Genomic DNA, 20,583 nt, shown 5'->3' on the forward strand with positions numbered 1-20,583 from the left:
AGCCAGGATTCTCATGGGCAGGGAGGGAGTACTAAGTTGCTTGGGAAGGGAGGTAACAGAGTATATATAATACTCAGAGCGGTTTAGCCATCAATCCTTCCTCTTACCAAGTTAGGGGACTGGAGGGGGATATTTCAGGGTTTCCAGAACTAATCTGGGAGTGCCGGGGGTGAAGTCTAGGGGCCTCTGCATGAAAAGTAAGTCCTCTGCCATGTTGGGACAGTGGTGGCGAGTGAGCTTGTTCATTAACAGACCTTCCCCCGTGTCTCTCAGACTTCACAATATAGACTTCATATTGAATACACAGGCTAGGCTGTTTTCAGATAAACAATGCCATATTGCTATGCCATCCTGTTGATGTCTGGGACAAACTGTCTCCTCCTTCCAAAATATGAGCCAGCTTTCAGATACAATTTCTTGTAACAAATGTCAGACTTACAAAGCCACCGCAGTACCAAAAACCATCAAACAAATGGGACTGAGGTGGCATCTTTGACGGGGACAATTCATCTATATACTGGGGGGGCGTTGGTTGCCATCACTTTCCATTAAGTCGGAAAGATCTGGCGGCTGTCAGCGATTCTGTGACACGTTCTTCCTTTAACTTTCACAAATGTTTTAGCTTTGGGATTGAGATTAAAGCTTAAGGTGCCATCAAAGGGTTTGAGAAGAGAATAGGAGAGATAAGCAAGAAGCCAATCATACAAAAGAAATATTAGGAATAAAATGAAAAGAATATTCAGAGGTCAAGTCCTTTTCTGTTTGTTTATCTACCCTGTCACTCAAAAACATAACATTCTCTTCTACAGTGCCCTCTGCCAGAAGCACTGAAATGGAAGAAAGTGAAATAGAGTTGGAAGGGACACTAAGGATCATCTAGACCAGCCTCTCCAATGCAGGTATCCACCTCCTCTCCTGGGAGTCTGTTCCACTGTTGTACAGCTCTCACTGTCAGAAACTCCCATCCATCTTGGACTCCCTTCTCTTTCAGTATTTCTGACCATAGGACTTCACCCAGTAGTTCCTAAAGCTTTTTGGAATCAGCCTTCTTAAAGTCCAGGTTGCATAGCTGACTACACTCACTTGTGTATAAAGAAACCCAGAAGGTCATGACAACCTTCTCCCAAGGTTCCCTGTCCTTTCACTTCATTGACCAGTTCCTTCCTGTTGATGAGGACTAGGTCCATGAGAGATGACCCTCTTGTTGCTTCTTCCACCTTCTGGGAAATGAAATTGTCAGCAAGGCAATTGAGGAATTTGTTGGACCTTACATTCTTGGCAGAGTTTGAGTTCCAGCAGATATCAGGGTAGTTGAAGTCTCCCATGATTACTATATCTCTCCTGTCCTTGGAAGCATCAATCCATAATGAACCACACACTCGTAGATGTTTCAGCTTCCATTCTGGGCAAGTTAAGATACTTATGGGGAAAGCTTACAACCTTTTAGGTATCTTTAGTTCAGAGAAAAGACAAAAAAAGGAATAAATGATAGAGGTGTATAAAACTAAACATCAGGAAGAACCTACTGATAGTAAGAGCTGTTTATCAGGAATGGTCTCTCTCGGGAGGTTGTGGACTCTCCTTCCTTGGAGGTTGGATGGCCATCTGCCATGGATGCTTTAGATGCATTGCAGGTGGTTGGACTTGATTACCCTCAGGTACCTTCCAACTCTACAATCCTGTGATTCTATGAAAACTATGTATGTTGCAGATAAAGTGGATAGATTAAAGCTTTTCTCCCTCTGTAATTGCACTAGAATTCAGGGACCTCAAAAGAAGCTGAATGTTGGAAGATTCTGGATAGACAGAAGAAAGCACTTCCTCACACAGTGCAGAGTTAACCCATAAAATATGTTCCCACAATATATTATGAAGGTCGCCAACTTGGATGGCTATCAGACCCCTGGGCTCTCACTTGTGGGGTGCCTCAGGGTTCCGTCCTCTCCCCCATGTTTTTTAATATCTGTATGAAGCCACTAGGAGATTTGGGCTGGGTGTTCATCAGTATGCAGATGATACCCAGCTCTACCTCTCTTTTAAATCAGAACCAGTGAAGGCAGTGAGGGTCCTGTGTGAGTGGCTGGAGGCAGTTGGAGAATGGATGGCAGCTAACAGATTGAGGTTGAATCCTGACAAGACAGAAGTACTATTTGGGGGGGACAGGGGGCGGGCGGGTGTGGGGGACTCCCTGGTCCTGCATGGGGCAACTGTGCACCTGAAGGAGCAGATGTGCAGCCTGGGAGTAATTTTGGACTCACAGCTGTCCATGGAGGCACAGGTTAATTCTGTGTCCAGGGCGGCTGTCTACCAGCTCCATCTAGTATGCAGGCTGAGACCCTACCTGCCTGCAGACTGTCTTGCCAGAGTGGTGCGTGCTCTAGTTATCTCCATCTTGGACTACTGCAACACACTCTGTGTGGGGCTACCTTTGAAGGTGACTTGGAAACTGCAATTAATCCAGAATGCGGCAGCTAGACTGGTGACTGGGAGTGGCCACTGAGACCATATAATACTGGTCTTGAAAAATCTACATTGGCTCCCAGTTCGTTACTGAGCACAATTCAAAGTGTTGCTGCTGACCTTTAAAGCCCTAAACAGCCTTGGCCCAGTGTACCTGAAGGAGAATCTCCACCCTCATCGTTCAGCCCAGACACTGAGGTGAAGCTCTGAGGGCCTTCTGGCAGTTCCCTCACTGTGAGAAGTGAAGTTACAGGGAACAAGGCAGAGGGCCTTCTCGGTAGTGGCGCCCACCCTGTGGAACGCCCTCCCGTCAGATGTCAAGGAAATAAACAACTATCTGACTTTTAGAAGACAACTGAAGGTAGCCCTGTATCGGGAAGTTTTTAATGTTTGAAGTTTTATTCTCTTTTTAATGTTCTGTTGAAAGCTGCTTAGAGTGGCCTGATCCAGCAGAACTCCTCTTATGTTTTTAACTACAGTGGTACCTCTAGTTACGAACTTAATTTGTTCTGGAGGTCCGTTCTTAACCTGAAACTGTTCTTAACTAGAGGTGTGCTTTTGCTAATGGGGCCTCTTGCTGCTGCTGTGCTGAGAATTTTCATTCTCATCCTGGGGCAAAGTTCTCAACTTGGGGTAAGTCTTCCAGTTTAGCGAAGTTTGTAACCTGAAGCGTTTGTAACCTGAGGTGTTTGTAACTCGAGGTGCCACAGTAATGCTTTGCAGCAAAATGCCTCCTTCGTGCAAATGCAAGCAAGAATTCTTGGAGCCAATTCAAATATGCCCTAACCTTCCGTGGGCTATGTAGTACCATGACCTGCAACATTTTGTAGATAAGATAAGGACACTGAAAACCACTGCACAAGTCCAACCAAGTATTGCCGATTGTCAAAAGGTGATTTCTCAGGAAGTACTAGCAGCCAGATATTGAGCCTTGCTCATGAATTCTAAGAAATTCAGGGCTGTTTTGAAATCAGTGATTAAAATCAGTGCAGTTTTGAAAGGTCCAGTCCTCCATCTTGATTCAAAATGGCACCCACCCGTACCCAAACAGGGCAAAACCCTTCTCCTTGAGCTAAGGAAACCATCATACAAAATTTGGTTGCCATCTTAATTCAGATGAAACCAAATACAAAAGTCCTATGTTTGCTCACAAAGAAAAGGCTGGTCATGGTCCAATGTCAAAACACAGTGAAGGGCAAATGCCATCTAGGTCACAAGGCAAACTAGTACAATGATATTATTCCAGCACACTCTGCCAGGAACTGGAGGCTTTTAACCATGAACCTTCAGAGCTCCACCCAGAGCACAGATGCAGCCCATCTGGATTGCCTGAGGCATTTGGTGTACACTCATGAGGAGTAGCTTCCTTGTGAATATCCCCTTACTCCTGAGGAGTCCTATTTCTTCCGATGGGCAGTTAGGCAGCACCACTCCTACAGACTCCGTGGTGGTCCAGTCTCAGATTCTGTACCCACTGTGTTTGAAAGAGGAAGTTGCAATGGCATGACCCCTAAAAGACCCAGGTCCCATTTTGTCTCACTGCCTATTGGTACACCATTCTCTGCAATGTTTAGTTTTGTGCAGGGCCATCTTTAGCAGATGCGGTGTCGGGGTGCAAATATCCCCTAGCGCCCCCAAATTACCACAGATAGTGGGGGAGGCGGCGAAGTTGCGCACTGCCAGCCATGGGGGGGGTGCAACTCTCCCCCATGCCACTGTGCGAGAGCAATCCCCACAGAGGCTTGGGAAGGAAGCTGCACATCTGCCAGCCCTTTTTTTGATGGGGCACAGCTGGCGGGCATGCAGGGAAAGGGAAGGCCGCTGGCAAAGCCGCACAGCTCCCCCACTCGCTGGGGCGCCCCTGAGAGGCCGGCGCCCTGGCGCAACGAACCACTAAGTCTTATGGGAAAGACGGCTCTGGTTTTGTGGAACACCACACTCTGAAGAGGATTCCACTAGCAGGAGCAAGGCAATTGCAATATCTTAAGAGGTGTCTAAATAAGGGTAGTTTGTCAAAGTTTAGCCTGCCATCTTGATTCGAAACGGTGCCCGGCGGTATTCAAACACAGAACAAACCCTGCTCCTCAATCTCAGGAATTGCCATGCCAAATTTGGTCACGATCTCTTAAGTAGCATTGAGAGGAATAGAAAGCAGATGGAGAGACAATCAACTTTTCAAAATATATAGTAGCTTTGTTTCCTCCAGAACTTTCCATCAATTTAAAAGCTAGGATGGGTTGGGGGTTGGGGGCTGGTTAAAGCTATGCTAGGAAAACACAACTGCCCTGCAATATGTTATCAACAGCTCAAAAAGGGCTCAAGACCTGTAGCGTGCAACATGGCAGGATACACACTTCTGCTCACTGTGCAGTGTTGCATTGTTCATTTGGGGTTCATGCAGATGTATTGACATTAGAGGTTATACATCTATTCCACAAGCCAAAATCTAGGAATAGAGGGAAAATCTGAAGTCTTGCAACCCAAGGTAAAAAATTAAACAAGACATTCCCCAAAATATAGAGCGGGGGGGGGGGGACAAAGTAGATTTACTGAGGACAGGAACCAGAAAATAGACTTGTCCTTGATTAACAAGGACATTTAGGCCTTATGCAATTGTGGAGGGGCGGACATTGTTTTGAACACTTGCCCATATCAATATTGTTAAGAATTCTACCACACCTGTCAGCTCACATTGGCCTGATGAAAACACATATCTTCTCCATGCCAGATTGCCCCTTCCTCCCAAGCCTTTGATGGCAATTCATCTGAACCTGCTTATTTTCTTAACTACCGTTCTGTATATTTTGGATGTTATTTTGAGCTGGCTTTAACTGTGTGTTTTCGTACGGTAAGTTGTAAGCCGCCTGGAAGGCCAATTTTGGTAGAAATGGAAGTGATGGAAATTTTCAACAAGAACAACAAAACTCCTCTAATATTTTTTCACCCTTCTCGAGGTATTTGGAGCACTCCAGCAATGTAGGAAGGGTGTTTCAAATATTTACTTGAGTTGGCTTGCATTTGGTAGAGGGGAAACAAAGAGATGTAAAATGAGCTCATTGCGCACAAGTGTGTTAGTTTAAGCTCGAGGCTACAAATTGCTTGCAAGAAGTGATTAGGAGTCACTCTGTGTACCTAGGAGTTTGTTAATAACATTCTCAAAGAGCTTTGCTGGATCAGACCAAATTTCTATCTGTTTTTGGCATTCTGCATGCCCCAGTGGTCAGTGGAAAGCCCAAAGAGTGTTTTGTATCCAGCATCTGGCAATCAAAGCTATGCTATCTCTGAACACAGGAGCTTGGTTTTAGCTATCGTGGCTTCTTCTGCCCAAAGGGAATAATGAACTCCACTGAACTTTAAAAGGACCAATGTGGGTGGGAGGCTGTGCCCCTCCAAATATTATTGGACTTCCATTGGTCCCAAGCAACATGGACATTGGTCAGGGATGATAGGAGTTGTAGTCCAACATCTGGGATGCCACAGATTCCCTATCCCTATATCAGGACACTGATGAACTTGTGCAATCATTCTGGCTATCTGAAAACGCATGGTCTGTGCTACACCTTGGCCAGCTCAGGCACGCACCAAGGATCATGGATAGGTGAAAGTTTCTTGAATCCCAGGAACACGGCCCTTCAACACTTAGAACACAACAAAAGCCCTGCTGGACCAGACAAAAGGCCCATCTAGACCAACATTTTGTTCCCACCAGGCACCCCAAAGGGAAGCCCACAACTACAATATCATTTCCCCATGCAATTATGAAAAGTCCTTTGTATCCTCTCTATTGCTTTCCTATAGTAGTTGAAAGACATGGTGTCATCAGTCCCATGGAGATGTCATGGAGGAGATGGTAGTATCCTGAGGAGGAATGAGGGGAGCTCAGGGAGAACCCTGGGGAGGGATAGGGAAAGAGAAATCAGGACCCTGAGAAGTGTCCAAGCCCAGGGAGGGGGGCAGGAGTCTAGGGAATAGGGAGACTGATCCATGGGAAGGATCAAGTGAATTAGCAGAGGAGGGTTCTGCCAATGTGACACCAGATATCCCTTATCAAATACTTCCAGCTGTGGAGTCGTGTCCCCCATCCCCCACCAAGCAGCTCCTCCTGACTATGACTTAGACACCTGGAGACGTAAAAAATGTAATTTTTTATTAGTTGTTTCGCCTATTCTTTTATTGTTGTTTTTTGCTTTTTCTTTGTAAACCACTTGGTAGTCTTTTCTGATTAAAAGTGGTATATTAATACTTGAAATAAAACAAAGAATAAAAAGTTCATGATACGGGGGTTACGTTTAGCAATCTCACATTTTGAGGTGGAGTCCAGCTTCCTTATACAGTGGTACCTCGGGTTACAGACGCTTCAGGTCACAGAGGCTTCAGGTTACAGACTCCGCTAACCCAGAAATAGTACCTCGAGTTAAGAACTTTGCTTCAGGATGAGAACAGAAATCGGCAGCAGTGGCACGGCAGCAGCAGGAGGCCCCATTAGCTAAAGAGGTAGCTCAGGTTAAGAGCAGTTTCAGGTTAAGAACGGACCTCCGGAACGAATTAAGTTCTTAACCCAAGGTACCACTGTACACTGAAATTGGCAAGTAAACCAATGGATACATCACTCATGAGTTGCAAAAGCACTCCCCTTCATCTTGCAAATTGAAAAGGAGCTTGTTTCCTTTTCACCCGCTTGGGGCTTTTCTTTTTTTCCAACCTCTTATTTTTAGATGGATAATGTGTATCCAAATCTGGTTTAGGTCATTTGCTTTTAAGTTCATTCACATGACTGGTGGACATGTTCCTGACAATGGTTGGCATCAATTAACTTTCAAGGAGTCCTTGCACATGTATTTAAAGATCTCTTACACGTTGCCAAGTATCTAAAAAATATTTCCCTTTTTGTCTCATCTATCTCTGCAAATTTTGCAGACTCTTGGGGTGCTAATTAACCTCTGGAGATGTGGTGATAATAATAGATTATTCTCTGAAATGGCTTCTGAATCTATATGCCAGTGAATAGATATTTTCTTCTCTTAAGTGGCATAACTAATGCTTTACCAGAAAGTATACAAACCTACCTGACTGTGAAAGGTGGTCTCTTACCTTCAGAGACAGAGCCTTCTAGGAGAAAGCACCCCAGTGTTAGGATGCACTCCTATCTATTTGCCTGGAATCTAATCTATCTGCCCATAAATAGGCAAAGGCCTATTTAGCAGGCTTTCACTAACTGATCTTTTTCCTACTCCTCTGGTTACTGTGATGCTAGTGTTTCTGCTTGATGTTAGCACTGACAGTCTTATTTTATACAGGCACATACTTAATGATGCCCAGTGCTCCCCCCCCCCCCAGAGCTGGGTTTTGTTTCAATCCATCTGGAAGTTTGCCATGCTAATGAAAAATCTAGTTCTCAAGCAGCAATGACGCTGAAGCTTGAAGTTACCAGTCTCAGAATACAATTTCCTCCTGAAATTTGCCTAATTCTTGGCTATACACTAAATCAAGTGCCATTCTTCCGAGAAGTTCTTCTCTGGCTCAGAATGTAAACTGAGGTTCTGAACAGGCACAGGCTGGCAAGGACCTCTGGAAAATGGACTCAGCAAAAACATTGGGCACCCTGGGGACTACATTCCCAGGGCTCCTTAAGCTTGGGACACTGCCAGGAGCAATGGGGTGTTCAGGTCCCATTGCACTTTTCTGAACATTATCAGGAGCACAATAGCCTAATGTTGGGGTTGAGTTTTGGTGGGGAGATGACCAGTTTTCTGACACCCGCCAGTAGTATCAAGCAGAGTTGAGATTCTTATTGAACGTCTACCAATTTAACTTTCCCATCCAGACATACAACCTGACCTTGGAGAAAGGACACATGACTTCATGTCTCTCATCTTGCAATCACATTATGATGCCTGCCCCAACTGGGAATGACCTTTCCCTTTTTTTTTTTGCACACACATGTTAGCCATTAAACAATGGGATGTTGGAGAAACTGGAGTCCATTGCAAGTCACTGCCAAAGGGGGGAGGTGCGTGAAGCTCTACACACTATGAGTCACCGAATGGCGCATTTTTGGCTAGTGTTTCCCTGATCGGAACCCGACTCCTGGCCCAGATGGTGTTGCATTCATAAATCAGGGAGGTCTTCAGTCTTTTTTCTTTTTTAAGGAAAGGAGAATCCCTCACTAGCAGCTGCACTTTTCCTTCTGGGAAAATGTCTTCCTCGTCATAAATTTCACTGAGTATCTAATGAACTTGGGTGTGGACTGGATTAACCTTAATTGGATTGCTGTGTGCTTGTAGCATTCTTACCAGGAAATGCTGGTGTGAATTTCCTTAAAACTGCTTATAATGCTTGAAACATATTTTTTAAAAAAATATTATTTAGGGAAGTTTTTAATGACTGATGTTTTAATGTATTTTAAATCTCCTGTTAGAAGCCACCCAGAGTGGCTGGGGAAACCAGGGGTATAAGTAATAAATTATTATATTATAACATTAAATGCAAGGATCTGGGCATGACAGCAGGTTTTGTTATACAGTATGGGAAAATAGATAGCTGCCTTACATTGAGTCAGGTCATCTAGATTAATATTGTCTACAATGACTGGCAGTGATTTCTCCAGGGTTTCAAACTGGGGCCATTCCCAACTGTACCCAGAACTGCCAGTAATTGAACTTCGGCAAAGGAGATGACCTATAGCAGTGGTGGCAAACCTATGGCATGCACGCCAGAGTAGGCATTCAGAGCTCTCTCTGCACACATGCATGCCATCACCCCAACAGACAAAGTTATCAATTGCTTCCCCCCATCGCAGTGCATGCAGGAAATGCTCCCTAGAGCTCGCTGTGGCCGTAGTGGCATTGGGGGGAGTTGCACGGCGGCCAAGCAACTGGCGGTCTGCTGTTGGTGAGTGGGCAGACGTGAAAGATTTTCAGCATTGCTTAGTGTGGTTAATGATTTTCTGTATTCCCCCCCCCAAAAAAAAAGCTGCAGAATGCTGTGCAATCCTGCCCCCCTAAAAAAGCTCAACAACTTTGGGCAATTGTCCCCCCAAAATTTGACAACTCTGGGCCATCTCCCCCCATTCTCTTAAATTTGAATACATAGGGGCATAAATTGCCGTGTTGACACTTTGTGATAAATAAGTTGGTTTTGGGTTGCAGTTTGGGCACTCGGTCTCTAAAAGGTTCGTCACCACTGACCTTTAGTATTGACCTACAGCTCTTTCTCCAATGGGTGAGCTACTGGATGTATTCATCTGAGCCCTCCCCAATCTGTTGTCTTTCAGGTGCCGTTGAACCACAGCTCCCACCATTCAAGATCATTGACCATGCTGGCAGTGGCTGAAAGGAGCTGTAGCACAAAACATTGGAAGGCACCAGACTGGGGAAGGCTGGTTTAGCCTGAGTAGCGCCACCAAGCTCTGTCCAAGAGATGAAGGAACTGCAGGGGGGATATTTCAGAGTCTCCAGTCCTACCTTGGGATGCTGGGGATGAAATCTGGGGGCTGTTGCATGAAAAGGAGATGCTCTACCCCTAAGGAACAGTCCTTTAGGTTGTCTACGACAGCCCTATCCTCCATGAATTTGTGTAATATCTCATTTAAAGTTGGTGGCCATCTCTACATCTTGTGGGAGAGAACTTCGCAAAATGCACCTTCTTTTGTCCGCCCTGAATCTTCCAACATTCAGTGGGGAAGTATTCCTCACCTTTAGTGGGGAAGACTATAGCCAGGTGAGTTGTGCACCTGCTGTGTGGTGTAGTGGTTAAGAGTGGTAGTCACGTAATCTGGGAAACCGGGTTCGCGTCTCCGCTCCTCCACATGCAGCTGCTGGGTGACCTTGGGCCAGTCACACTTCTGTGAAGTCTCTCAGCCCCACTCACCTCACAGAGTGTTTGTTGTGGGGGAGGAAGGGAAAGGAGAATGTTAGCCGCTTTGAGACTCCTGAAGGGGAGTGAAAGGCGGGATATCAAATCCAAACTCTTCTTCTTCTTCTTCTGTGTCCAGGACTTGCTGGGCAACTTCAAGGCCCCTGCTCTCCCTTCCTGTCCTTAAAAAAAAATCTTTAAACTAGACTTGTTGGATGAAACAGTCCTTCAAACAGAGGATGCCTTTGAATGGGAAACTGCCTTCTATAAACAGAGGACTGTCCTCTGTAAAGCAGGACACCTGGCCCACCCTAGCATCATGTCCTGTTCTGGCACAGAAACTTTACAAGAATTGAAGAGGCTTGTAAATAAGGCCTGGATTTATTATTTTTAACCTCCCACATTGCCTCCAGTAGACTCCCCACTGTGACTGCAACCATCCCGGCTAATCAGTTGGCACAGACGGTGCAATTAGGACATTCCATCATGCTCTTCTGACTCTGAAAATGACCATCTCCCACATAATTTGTTATCCTTCCAATAAATCCAGCCCAAATGCCCAGAACATACTGTGCTGGGGAAAAAGAACTGATTGCACCTGATTTTTTTTTGGGGGGGGAGCGCTAGCAGAGCCTTCATTAAATGCCACTGGCACCCAATTTGTTTTCTTTCACTCTTGCCCTACATGTATAGATCCAGCATTAGGGAATGAGACTAGCAGGCATCTGAGGAGGCCTATGCTCCAGTAGTGGAGGGGCGCACTGTCTGACCCACCCACCCAAAGCCACCTGGCCATGTCACAGCTCTTCCTGAGAATCAGAGAATTGTAGGTGAGGGTCACCTGGTCCAACATCTAGTCCCAGCAATGCGGGAATCTCAACTAAAGCATCCATGACAGATGACCAACCAACCTCTATTATAAACCCCCAAGGATTTGTCCATGGACAATTATGGGAAATGAATAACAATATATAAAATGGAAAAATATAAGGTGATAAAATTATATGTGGTATAAAAAACCAGACAAAGGAAGGAGCGAAGTCAGCTCTGAAGAGCAAGTATAAATGTAAAATGTAATACAATATGTGTATGTGGAGTATCTAATTGAAAAACTAATAAAGATTATTTGGAAAAAAATATATAAACCTCCAAGGAAGGTCAAGGGGGACTTTGTCAAAAAGCCTTACTGAAATCAAGATACACTATGCCCACAGCATTCCCCTGATCCACCAAGCTTGTAATTCTAACAAAACAAAAAGAAAGAAAGAAAGAAAGAAAGAAAGGAAGGAAGGAAGGAAGGAAGGAAGGAAGGAAGGAAGGAAGGAAGGAAGGAGATTTGCCTGCCATGGCAAACAAACATCTTGTGACAAGCACTATCTTGGACTCAGGCCCACATCGTAGTTGGCAAGTATATAAAGGATAAAATATATAAGGTGGAAGTTGAATGGCGCCAAGATGCCAAAAGTACAGCAAGTTATAACAAGAGTTTAAATATTTCTTAAACAGGTGTGCCTTGGGGGAGGGGGCAGTGATTCCTAAACATACGCACCCATTTCACAAATGCAGAGATTTTCAAATCAAGCATTATTTTCTGTGCATGCCATTCAAGAGAAAGGGCAGGGCTTGGGGGAGAGGTAGCAAGGAGGCCAGCCAGCCACAGCTTAGCTTCGCCCGGAGCTTGTTACCACCTAATCTTGCTTCTGGGAAGTTCTGGGCACTTTGTTTTCAAGTAAAGCGTGTTCTCCCTAAAACGAGAGGACGGGTTGCGGTGTGGGCCGCCAGGCCAGCCCTGTGTTGCCAGGCAGGTTAATGGCTATTGCCTGGTGCAACGATTGGCTGACCGGGTTGCTGGGGCAAATTGCATGTAGCAAATTGGTGGGTGGGACCATAGTCTTTAAATATTGGTGCACTCTGGTTTCTCTTTCTCTTTGCAGAGTGCATCGGATCACCCGCCCGCCCGCCCTGTGTTCCGGTTGGCCTTGCTTTGCCTGTCATGGGGTCGTCTGCCTTGGTGCAAGGTCCTAGTAGGAATTTTGCCATTTGGCTGATTGGCTGGTGCCACTTGGTTTTTGCCTACTACTTAGCAATTTGTCACAACTTGTAAGGTTGCGGTTAGGCATTGGTTATAAAAAACTGGTGGTGGAGGGGTCAGGATAGGCTGTGCCTGCCCCTCCAATGGTGCTGGAAGGGAATTCCGTTAAAGGAATCCTGGGGCTTGCCATGATTTCGTCCAATCCCTGAAATGGGACCAGGGCCAGCAAGCCTTGGGGAGCTGGTTGGGTGAGCGGTGAGGGACTGGCGCTCAGCTCAACTGACCCCCAACATTGTCTTTCCCTTCAACTGGCTTCCGATGGAGTTTGGAATGTCAGTTCTGTCCCAGGCGGGGGGACAGATAGTCATAGCCAATGTCTAAGCAACCACTCACAGATTTTGTATTTTAATAAAGTTGTGGCCAAAATAGTGCCCAAAAACCTAAAACTAAAATTACGTGTGATGTGTGAATTATTTTGAGGGGTGGCTTGGGGACCCACACACGCAAATGATCTTGCTTAGTATAGTTGAAATTAAAGATAAAAAGATAGATAAATTTAAAGACCGAGCTAGAAAGCATTTGTTTGCTTGTTATATTTATCAGTTGGTTACAGGCATTACTGACATTTCCTCAACCAAATCCCTCTAGTTCCTTTAACAAGGACTGTTTCTGGAGGGGTCCCCAGTTCATTCTGTTAGCTAAGCTACAAAAATCCCAGCGATCATTTCCAGCACTTGGATTCATCTTAAGGGCCGGTACTTGGAAAGCGACAAAGAAATGTCACAGAGATGAGGGCATATTTGCAGTGTTAAATGAACTGCAGTTCGTAAGCTGGAAAACACTCAAGCTCCTTCAAAAGGAGTTTTCAGACGTTTTTTATTTTGCACAGTGATACTATGCATATATAAGCAAAGTGGAAATCCAATTATATCTGGGCTAGTGGAATGTGCATATACAGTAGAATGCAAAACCTATTATGGGATGGCGTGGAGTGGAGGAATCCATCCTCTTCTTCCAGGCAGACACTCTCTAACTGTATCCTCACAGGACCTCCTGATGCAGCCAGTTATTATGGGATTGCATTTTCTGCACTTAGGATGCTGATAAATGTCATCCCAAGTTCATTTTCCTTCTTTTTTAACCATTTGGGAGGGGTGGGGGACAAGTTGTACCTGAAAACTGGGGAAGTTAGAAGTTTGGTGCTTACCCAAAGATACTGTTCCTGGCAATCTTGAGGTTATTCGTGGGGAGGGTATGTGGCTGTTTTAACATGTTTTTAATTGGGTATATATGGATCCTTCATGGATCACTGCCCCCCTTCATGGATCACTGCCTTGCCGTGGCGAAGGGGCTTGAAGAACTCAGAGAAGCTATGAACTATGCCGAGCAGGGCACACAAGATGAACAGGTCATAGTGGAGAGTTTTGACCAAACGTGATCCACCTGGAGGAGGAACCGGCAAGCCACTCCAGTATCCTTGCCAAGAAAACTCCATGGACAAAGACAACAGGCATATAAAAGTTATGACGCTGGAAGATGAGCCCCTCAGGTCGGAAGGCGTCCAACATGCTACTGGGGAAGAGCGGAGGGCAAGTACAAGTAGATCCAGAGCTGATGAAGCGGCTGGGCCAAAGCCGAAAGGACACTCAGTTGCGGATATGCCTGGAAGCGAAAGGAAAGTCCAATGCTGTAAAGAAAAATATTGCATAGGAACCTGGAATGTAAGAACCATGAACCTGGGTAAGTTGGAGGTGGTCAAAAATGAGATGGCAAGAATAAATATTGACATCCTGGGCATCAGTGAACTAAAATGGACGGGAATGGGCGAATTCAGTTCGGATGACCATCACATCTACTACTGTGGGCAAGAAACCCGTAAAAGAAATGGAGTGGCCATCATAGTCAACAAAAGAGTGGCGAAAGCTGTACTGGGATGCAATCTCAAAAATGATAGAATGATCTCGATACGAATCCAAGGCAGACCTTTTAACATCACAGTAATCCAAGTTTATGCACCAACTACTGGTGCTGAAGAAACTGAAATTGACCAGTTCTATGAAGACTTACAAGACCTTATAGAAGTGACACCAAAGAAGGATGTTCTTCTCATTATAGGGGATTGGAATGCTAAAGTAGGGAGGCAAGAGATAAAAGGAACAACTGGCAAGTTTGGCCTTGGAGATCAAAACGAAGCAGGGCAAAGGCTAATAGAGTTCTGTCAAGAGAACAAGCTGGTCATCACAAACACGCTTTTCCAACAACACAAGAGACGACTCTACACATGGACATCACCAGATGGGCAGCATCGAAATCAGATCGATTATATTCTCTGCAGCCAAAGATGGAGAAGCTCTATACAGTCAGCAAAAACAAGACCTGGAGCTGACTGTGGCTCAGATCATCAGCTTCTTATAGCAAAATTCAAGCTTAAACTGAAGAAAGTAGGAAAAACCACTGGGCCGGTAAGATACAATCTAAGTCAAATCCCTTATGAATACACAGTGGAAGTGAGGAACAGGTTTAAGGATTTAGATTTGGTGGACAGAGTGCCTGAAGAACTATGGATGGAGACTCGTAACATTGTACAGGAGACAGCAACGAAAATCATCCCAATGAAAAGGAAATGCAAGAAAGCAAAGTGGCTGTCCAATGAGGCCTTACAAATAGCGGGGGAGAGAAGGCAAGCAAAATGCGAGGGAGATAGTGAAAGATACAGGAAATTGAATGCAGATTTCCAAAGAATAGCAAGGAGAGACAAGAAGGCCTTCTTAAACGAGCAATGCAAACAAATAGAGGAAAACAACAGAATGGGACGAACCAGAGATCTGTTCAAGAAAATTGGAGATATGAAAGGAACATTTCGTACAAAGATTACCATAATAAAGGACAAAAGTGGTAAGGACCTAACAGAAGCAGAAGACATCAAGAAGAGGTGGCAAGAATACACAGAGGAATACACATACATACCAGAATACACATACATACCAGAATACACATACATACCAGAATACACATACATACCAAGAATACACATACATACCAGAAAGATATGGATGTCTCGTACACCCCAGGTAGTGTGGTTGCTGACCTTGAGCCAGACATCCTGGAGAGTGAAGTCAAATGGGCCTTAGAAAGCACTGCAAATAACAAGGCCAGCGGAAGTGATGGTATTCCAGCTGAACTATTTAAAATTTTAAAAGATGATGCTGTTAAGGTGCTACACTCAATATGCCAGCAAATTTGGAAAACTCAGCAGTGGCCAGAAGATTGGAGAAGATCAGTCTACATCCCAATCCCAAAGAAGGGCAGTGCCAAAGAATGCTCCAACTACCGCACAATTGCACTCATTTCACACGCTAGCAAGGTCATGCTTAAAATTCTACAAGGAAGGCTCAAGCAGTATGTGGATCGAGAACTCCCAGAAGTGCAAGCTGGATTTAGAAGAGGCAGAGGAACCAGAGACCAAATTGCAAACATGCGCTGGATTATGGAGAAAGCTAGAGAGTTCCAGAAAGACATCTACTTCTGCTTCATTGACTATGCAAAAGCCTTTGACTGTGTCAACCACAGCAAACTATGGCAAGTTCTTAAAGAAATGGGAGTGCCTGATCACCTCATCTGTCTCCTGAGAAATCTCTATGTGGGACAAGAAGCTACAGTTAGAACTGGATATGGAACAACTGAGTGGTTCAAAATTGGGAAAGGAGTACGACAAGGCTGTATTTTGTCTCCCTGCTTATTTAATTTATATGCAGAATACATCATGCGAAAGGCTGGGCTGGATGAATCCCAAGCTGGAATTAAGATTGCCGGAAGAAATATCAACAACCTCAGATATGCAGATGACACAACCTTGATGGCAGAAAGTGAGGAGGAATTAAAGAACCTTTTAATGAGGGTGAAAGAGGAGAGCGCAAAATATGGTCTGAAGCTCAACATCAAAAAAACAAAGATCATGGCCACTGGTCCCATCACCTCCTGGCAAGTAGAAGGGGAAGAAATGGAGGCAGTGAGAGATTTTACTTTCTTGGGCTCCATGATCACTGCAGATGGTGACAGCAGCCACGAAATTAAAAGACGCCTGCTTCTTGGGAGAAGGGCAATGACAGGCCTAGACAGCATCTTGAGAAGTAGAGACGTCACCTTGCCAACAAAGGTCCGTATAGTTAAAGCCATGGTTTTCCCAGTAGTGATGTATGGAAGTGAGAGCTGGACCATAAAGAAGGCTGATCGCCGAAGAATTGATGCTTTTGAATTGTGGTGCTGGAGAAGACTCTTGAGAGTCCCATGGACTGCAAGAAGATCAAACGCATCCATTCTCAAGGAAATCAGCCCTGAGTGCTCACTGGAAGGACAGATCGTGAAGCTGAGGCTCCAGTACTTTGGCCACCTCATGAGAAGAGAAGACTCCCTGGAGAAGACACTGATGCTGGGAAAGATGGAGGGCACAAGGAGAAGGGGGCGACAGAGGACGAGATGGTTGGATGGTGTTGTCGAGGTTACCGGCATAAGTTTGAGCAAGTTGTGGGAGGTAGTGGAGGACAGGGGTGCCTGGCGTGCTCTGGTCCATGGGGTCACGAAGAGTCGGACACGACTAAACGACTAAACAACAACAAATATGGTTTTAGGGGTTTTTAAAATTTGTTTTCAATATCCTTTCGATCGTGTTTTTAAATTGCATTGTTTTATCATTTGAGTGTTTGTGAACCTGTGCTTCTTTGGAGAGAAGGGTGGAGTGGAAATGTAGCAGTGAGAAGGAGGAGGAGGAGGAGGCGAATCCGATTAACGAATTCAGTCAGCACAGAAAGATGGCTATGTTTCGTTTCTCATCTGTTTTCAGAAAGGGCAAATTAGGCAAGTCCCCCTTTAAATGCAAACAGAATCCAGTGTCTCCCCCATCCCTGCCCATGGCAGAACTTAAAAGGAAGGTTATAGGGGTGTTCATGTAACAGTCCTCCTATCTGGCACACAGGTAGAAATCCAAGGAACAGGTAGGAGTCACTGCTGATAAGGAGACATATTCAGATTCCAATTTGTAGTGGGCTTAGGGGAAGAGCACAAGATTTAATACAGTGGTACCTCGGGTTAAGTACCGTATTTTTCGCCCTATAGGACACACTTTTCCCCCTTCAAAAATGAAGGGGAAATGTGTGTGCGTCCCATGGGGCGAATGCAGGCTTTCGCTGAAGCCTGGAGAGGGAGAGGGGTCGGTGTGCACCGACCCCTCTCGCTCTCCAGGCTTCGGGCAGCTCTCCGCAAGTCGTGGGAGCCTGGCGCGAAGTTGCACCGGTCTCCCAAGGCTTCCGGAGAGCTGCCTGCATCCCGAAGCCCGGGGCGCGCTGAGTAGTGCACCTCAGGCTTCGGGCAGATATCCGCAAACCTGGGGAGACCGGCACGACTTCCTGCCGGGCTCCCTAGGCTTGCGGATAGCAGCCTGTTCTGGGGGCGGGGGAAGCTCGGGCTTCCCCCGCCCCAGCCCCGCACCTGGGGGGGAAATAATTTTTTTTCCTTTATTTCCACCCCCCAAAACTAGGTGCACCCTATGGGCCAGTGCGCCCTATGGGGCAAAAAATACGGTACTTAATTTGTTCCGGAGGTCTGTTCTTAACCTGAAACTGTTCTTAACCTGAAGCACCACTTTAGCTAATGGGGCCTCCTGCTGCCGCCGCTCCACCGGAGCACGATTTCTGTTCTAATCCTGAAGCAAAGTTCTTAACCCAAGGTACTATTTCTGGGTTAGCGGAGTATGTAACCTGAAGCGTATGTAACCTGAAGCGTATGTAACCCGAGGTACCACTGTACCAGTAATCTTTAGACGACCCAGTTGGCACTATTGCAGCAATCCATCACAACTCTGTAGCCCTCCATTGGGAATGAATGATATTTGCTGATGAGTGCCTAAAACTCAGGAGAACAAAACTTGATTTAAACAGCAAGATACTGCGGTAGGTTAGGAAACACTGAGGAGAAATTTGATTGTGTTGTGCCTGATGATCCTCTCTCGCCCTTCAGGTGACAAACACCAAATCACAGGAGAAGAGAGTAAACTCAATATATCGCATGACTCTTGAAAATAAGCTATCTACGGGATTCACTTTGAAGTTTATAAAGCCGGCAGTACTGCTCCAACTTCCCAGTTGGTATTGATTGGCCTGGTTGATGTTGACACATGGTGCCTCCTGCAAGCAGAACTCGGGAAAGGGAAGCAGGTCCTAAGTTTGTTTTCCATGTGATATACAACTCTAATCTGGAAGACTTTTGGTGGGAAGGGAATTTATGGGCCCAGTGTTTGCCAGGTCTCCAAACTGGGAGATGCAATCTCCACCCTGCTGAAAAACAGCTCTGTCAAAGAAAGTGCCAATTTCACTAACCAATGTCAAAGAAGCATCCAGGCCCACAAACCACCCTTTGATGTGGTGTATAGATATATATAGAACCACTTGTCAAAAAAAAAACAAAAAACCCCACACAAAACTACAAAAGTTTCTTATAGTAAGACTCAGCCCTTAACTTTTTTATGTGGAAACCTCACCAAAATGTAACGTCTCACTCTCATTTTTCATTGGGTGAATCTGTCTTCTCGATGTGACAAAACAACAGAGGAGAGTCAGTTGCAAAGGCAGCTATGAATGTTTTTTTTATATAACTGTGTATGAGAGAGAATTTTAAGCAGGGTGGAGTTTTTCTCACTCCTGTGTGATGAGAAGTATCAGACAAAAAATACCGCCTTCTGCACAACTGTTAGAAGTACCAGCCCTATTTCTGGGCAAAGTAACCCCAAATGGTTAGTTGCGCTTCAAGACCCCCCAAGCCACCCCCATGAGAATAAAGACACAAGGACACAAAATTTAGGTTAATGTTAATGGGGAAAATTTAGGCCACAACTTTTATTGGTTACAGAATGTGAGCGGTATTGGCTTAGGCATTGGCATCAACAGACAATATCTGACTTCTGCCCGCCTTGCAGGAAGTCTGGAAGGGTAAACCACCAGCAGAGGGAGCCCTGCCAATGCGGCTTGACTCAAGCCCCCCTGGGTTCTTGCTGGGGTCGTGGCATGGCCCTAGCCCCTGCCCGGGCTTTGGACACCCCCAGATTCGTTTAACAGAATACCCTCCCCCACACATTGCTATTCCAGTGCCTAACCGCCAAACCTTACAAAGTTGTGGCGATTGCTACGAGGTAGGCTTTTGAATTATGGTGCTGGAGGAGACTCTTGAGAGTTCCATGGACTGCAAGAAGATAAAACCTATCGATTCGGAAGGAAATCAGCCCTGAGTGCTCACTGGAAGGACAGATCCTGAAGCTGAGGCTCCAATGCTTTTGCCACCTCGTGAGAAGAGAAGACTCCCTGGAAAAGACCCTGATGTTGGGAAAGGTTGAGGGCACTAGGAGAAGGGGATGACAGAGGATGAGATGGCTGGACAGTGTTCTTGAAGCTACAAACATGAGTCTGACCAAACTGTGGGAGGCAGTGGAAGACAGGAGTGCCTGGCGTGCTCTGGTCCATGGGGTCACGAAGAGTCGGACACGACTAAACGACTAAACAACAAAGGTTTTCCATCCCTACTGTGTTCAGAACCTCAGGCCCAGGGACCAGATGTGGCCCTCCAGGCCTCTCTATCTTGCCCTTGGTACTCTCCCCAGCCACACCTCCTTTTCCCAGACCTCACTGGCTCTGCTTTGCACCCTACTCGAACATTTTTGCCTGGCTTAATGCACAAATGTAATATTCAGATTCATTGCTCCACCCACCTTTGCCCTTATTCCTGCTCTCCACTAGTATGTGACCCCTGGAAGGTTGTGCAGAAAGGAGTATAAGCTTTGGAATAAAAATGGTTTCCCGAAGAATTGATGCCTTTGAATTATGGTGCTGGAGGAGACTCTTGAGAGTCCTATGGACTGCAAGAAGATCAAACCTACCTATTCTTAAGGAAATCAGCCCTGAGTGCTCACTGGAAGGACAGATCCTGAAGCTGAGGCTCCAATACTTTGGCCACCTCATGAGAAGAGAAGACTCCCTGGAAAAGACCCTGATGTTGGGAAAGATTGAGGGCACAAGGAGAAGGGGACGACAGAGGATGAGATGGTTGGACAGTGTTTTCAATGCTACCAGCATGAGTTTGACCAAACTGCGGGAGGCAGTGGAAGACAGGAGTGCCTGGCGTGCTCTGGTCCAGGGGGTCACGAAGAGTCGGACACAACTAAATGACTCAACAACAACAACAAAGCGAAAACC

General features: G+C 45.6%; 2 protein-coding genes across 4 annotated transcripts in view; one reads left to right on the top strand and one right to left on the bottom strand.

Annotated features, from left to right (window-relative positions):
- Positions 1-20,583, bottom strand: part of ADGRD1 (adhesion G protein-coupled receptor D1) — a 283,150-nt gene that overhangs the window by 187,820 nt on the left and 74,747 nt on the right. The gene's annotated exons all lie outside the window — the stretch shown is intronic.
- LOC310693947 (craniofacial development protein 2-like) overlaps positions 13,652-20,583 on the top strand; it is a 257,303-nt gene continuing 250,371 nt past the window's right edge. The window contains exon 1 of the mRNA XM_083476468.1: positions 13,652-14,987. Within this exon, the coding sequence (XP_083332594.1) occupies positions 13,840-14,987 (1,148 nt within the window). The 5' untranslated portion in view covers positions 13,652-13,839. The remainder of the gene's footprint in view (positions 14,988-20,583) is intronic.

Source organism: Podarcis liolepis, assembly GCF_965112155.1.
Source record: "Podarcis liolepis genome assembly, chromosome: 15".
NCBI classification, from domain to species: Eukaryota; Metazoa; Chordata; class Lepidosauria; order Squamata; family Lacertidae; genus Podarcis; species Podarcis liolepis.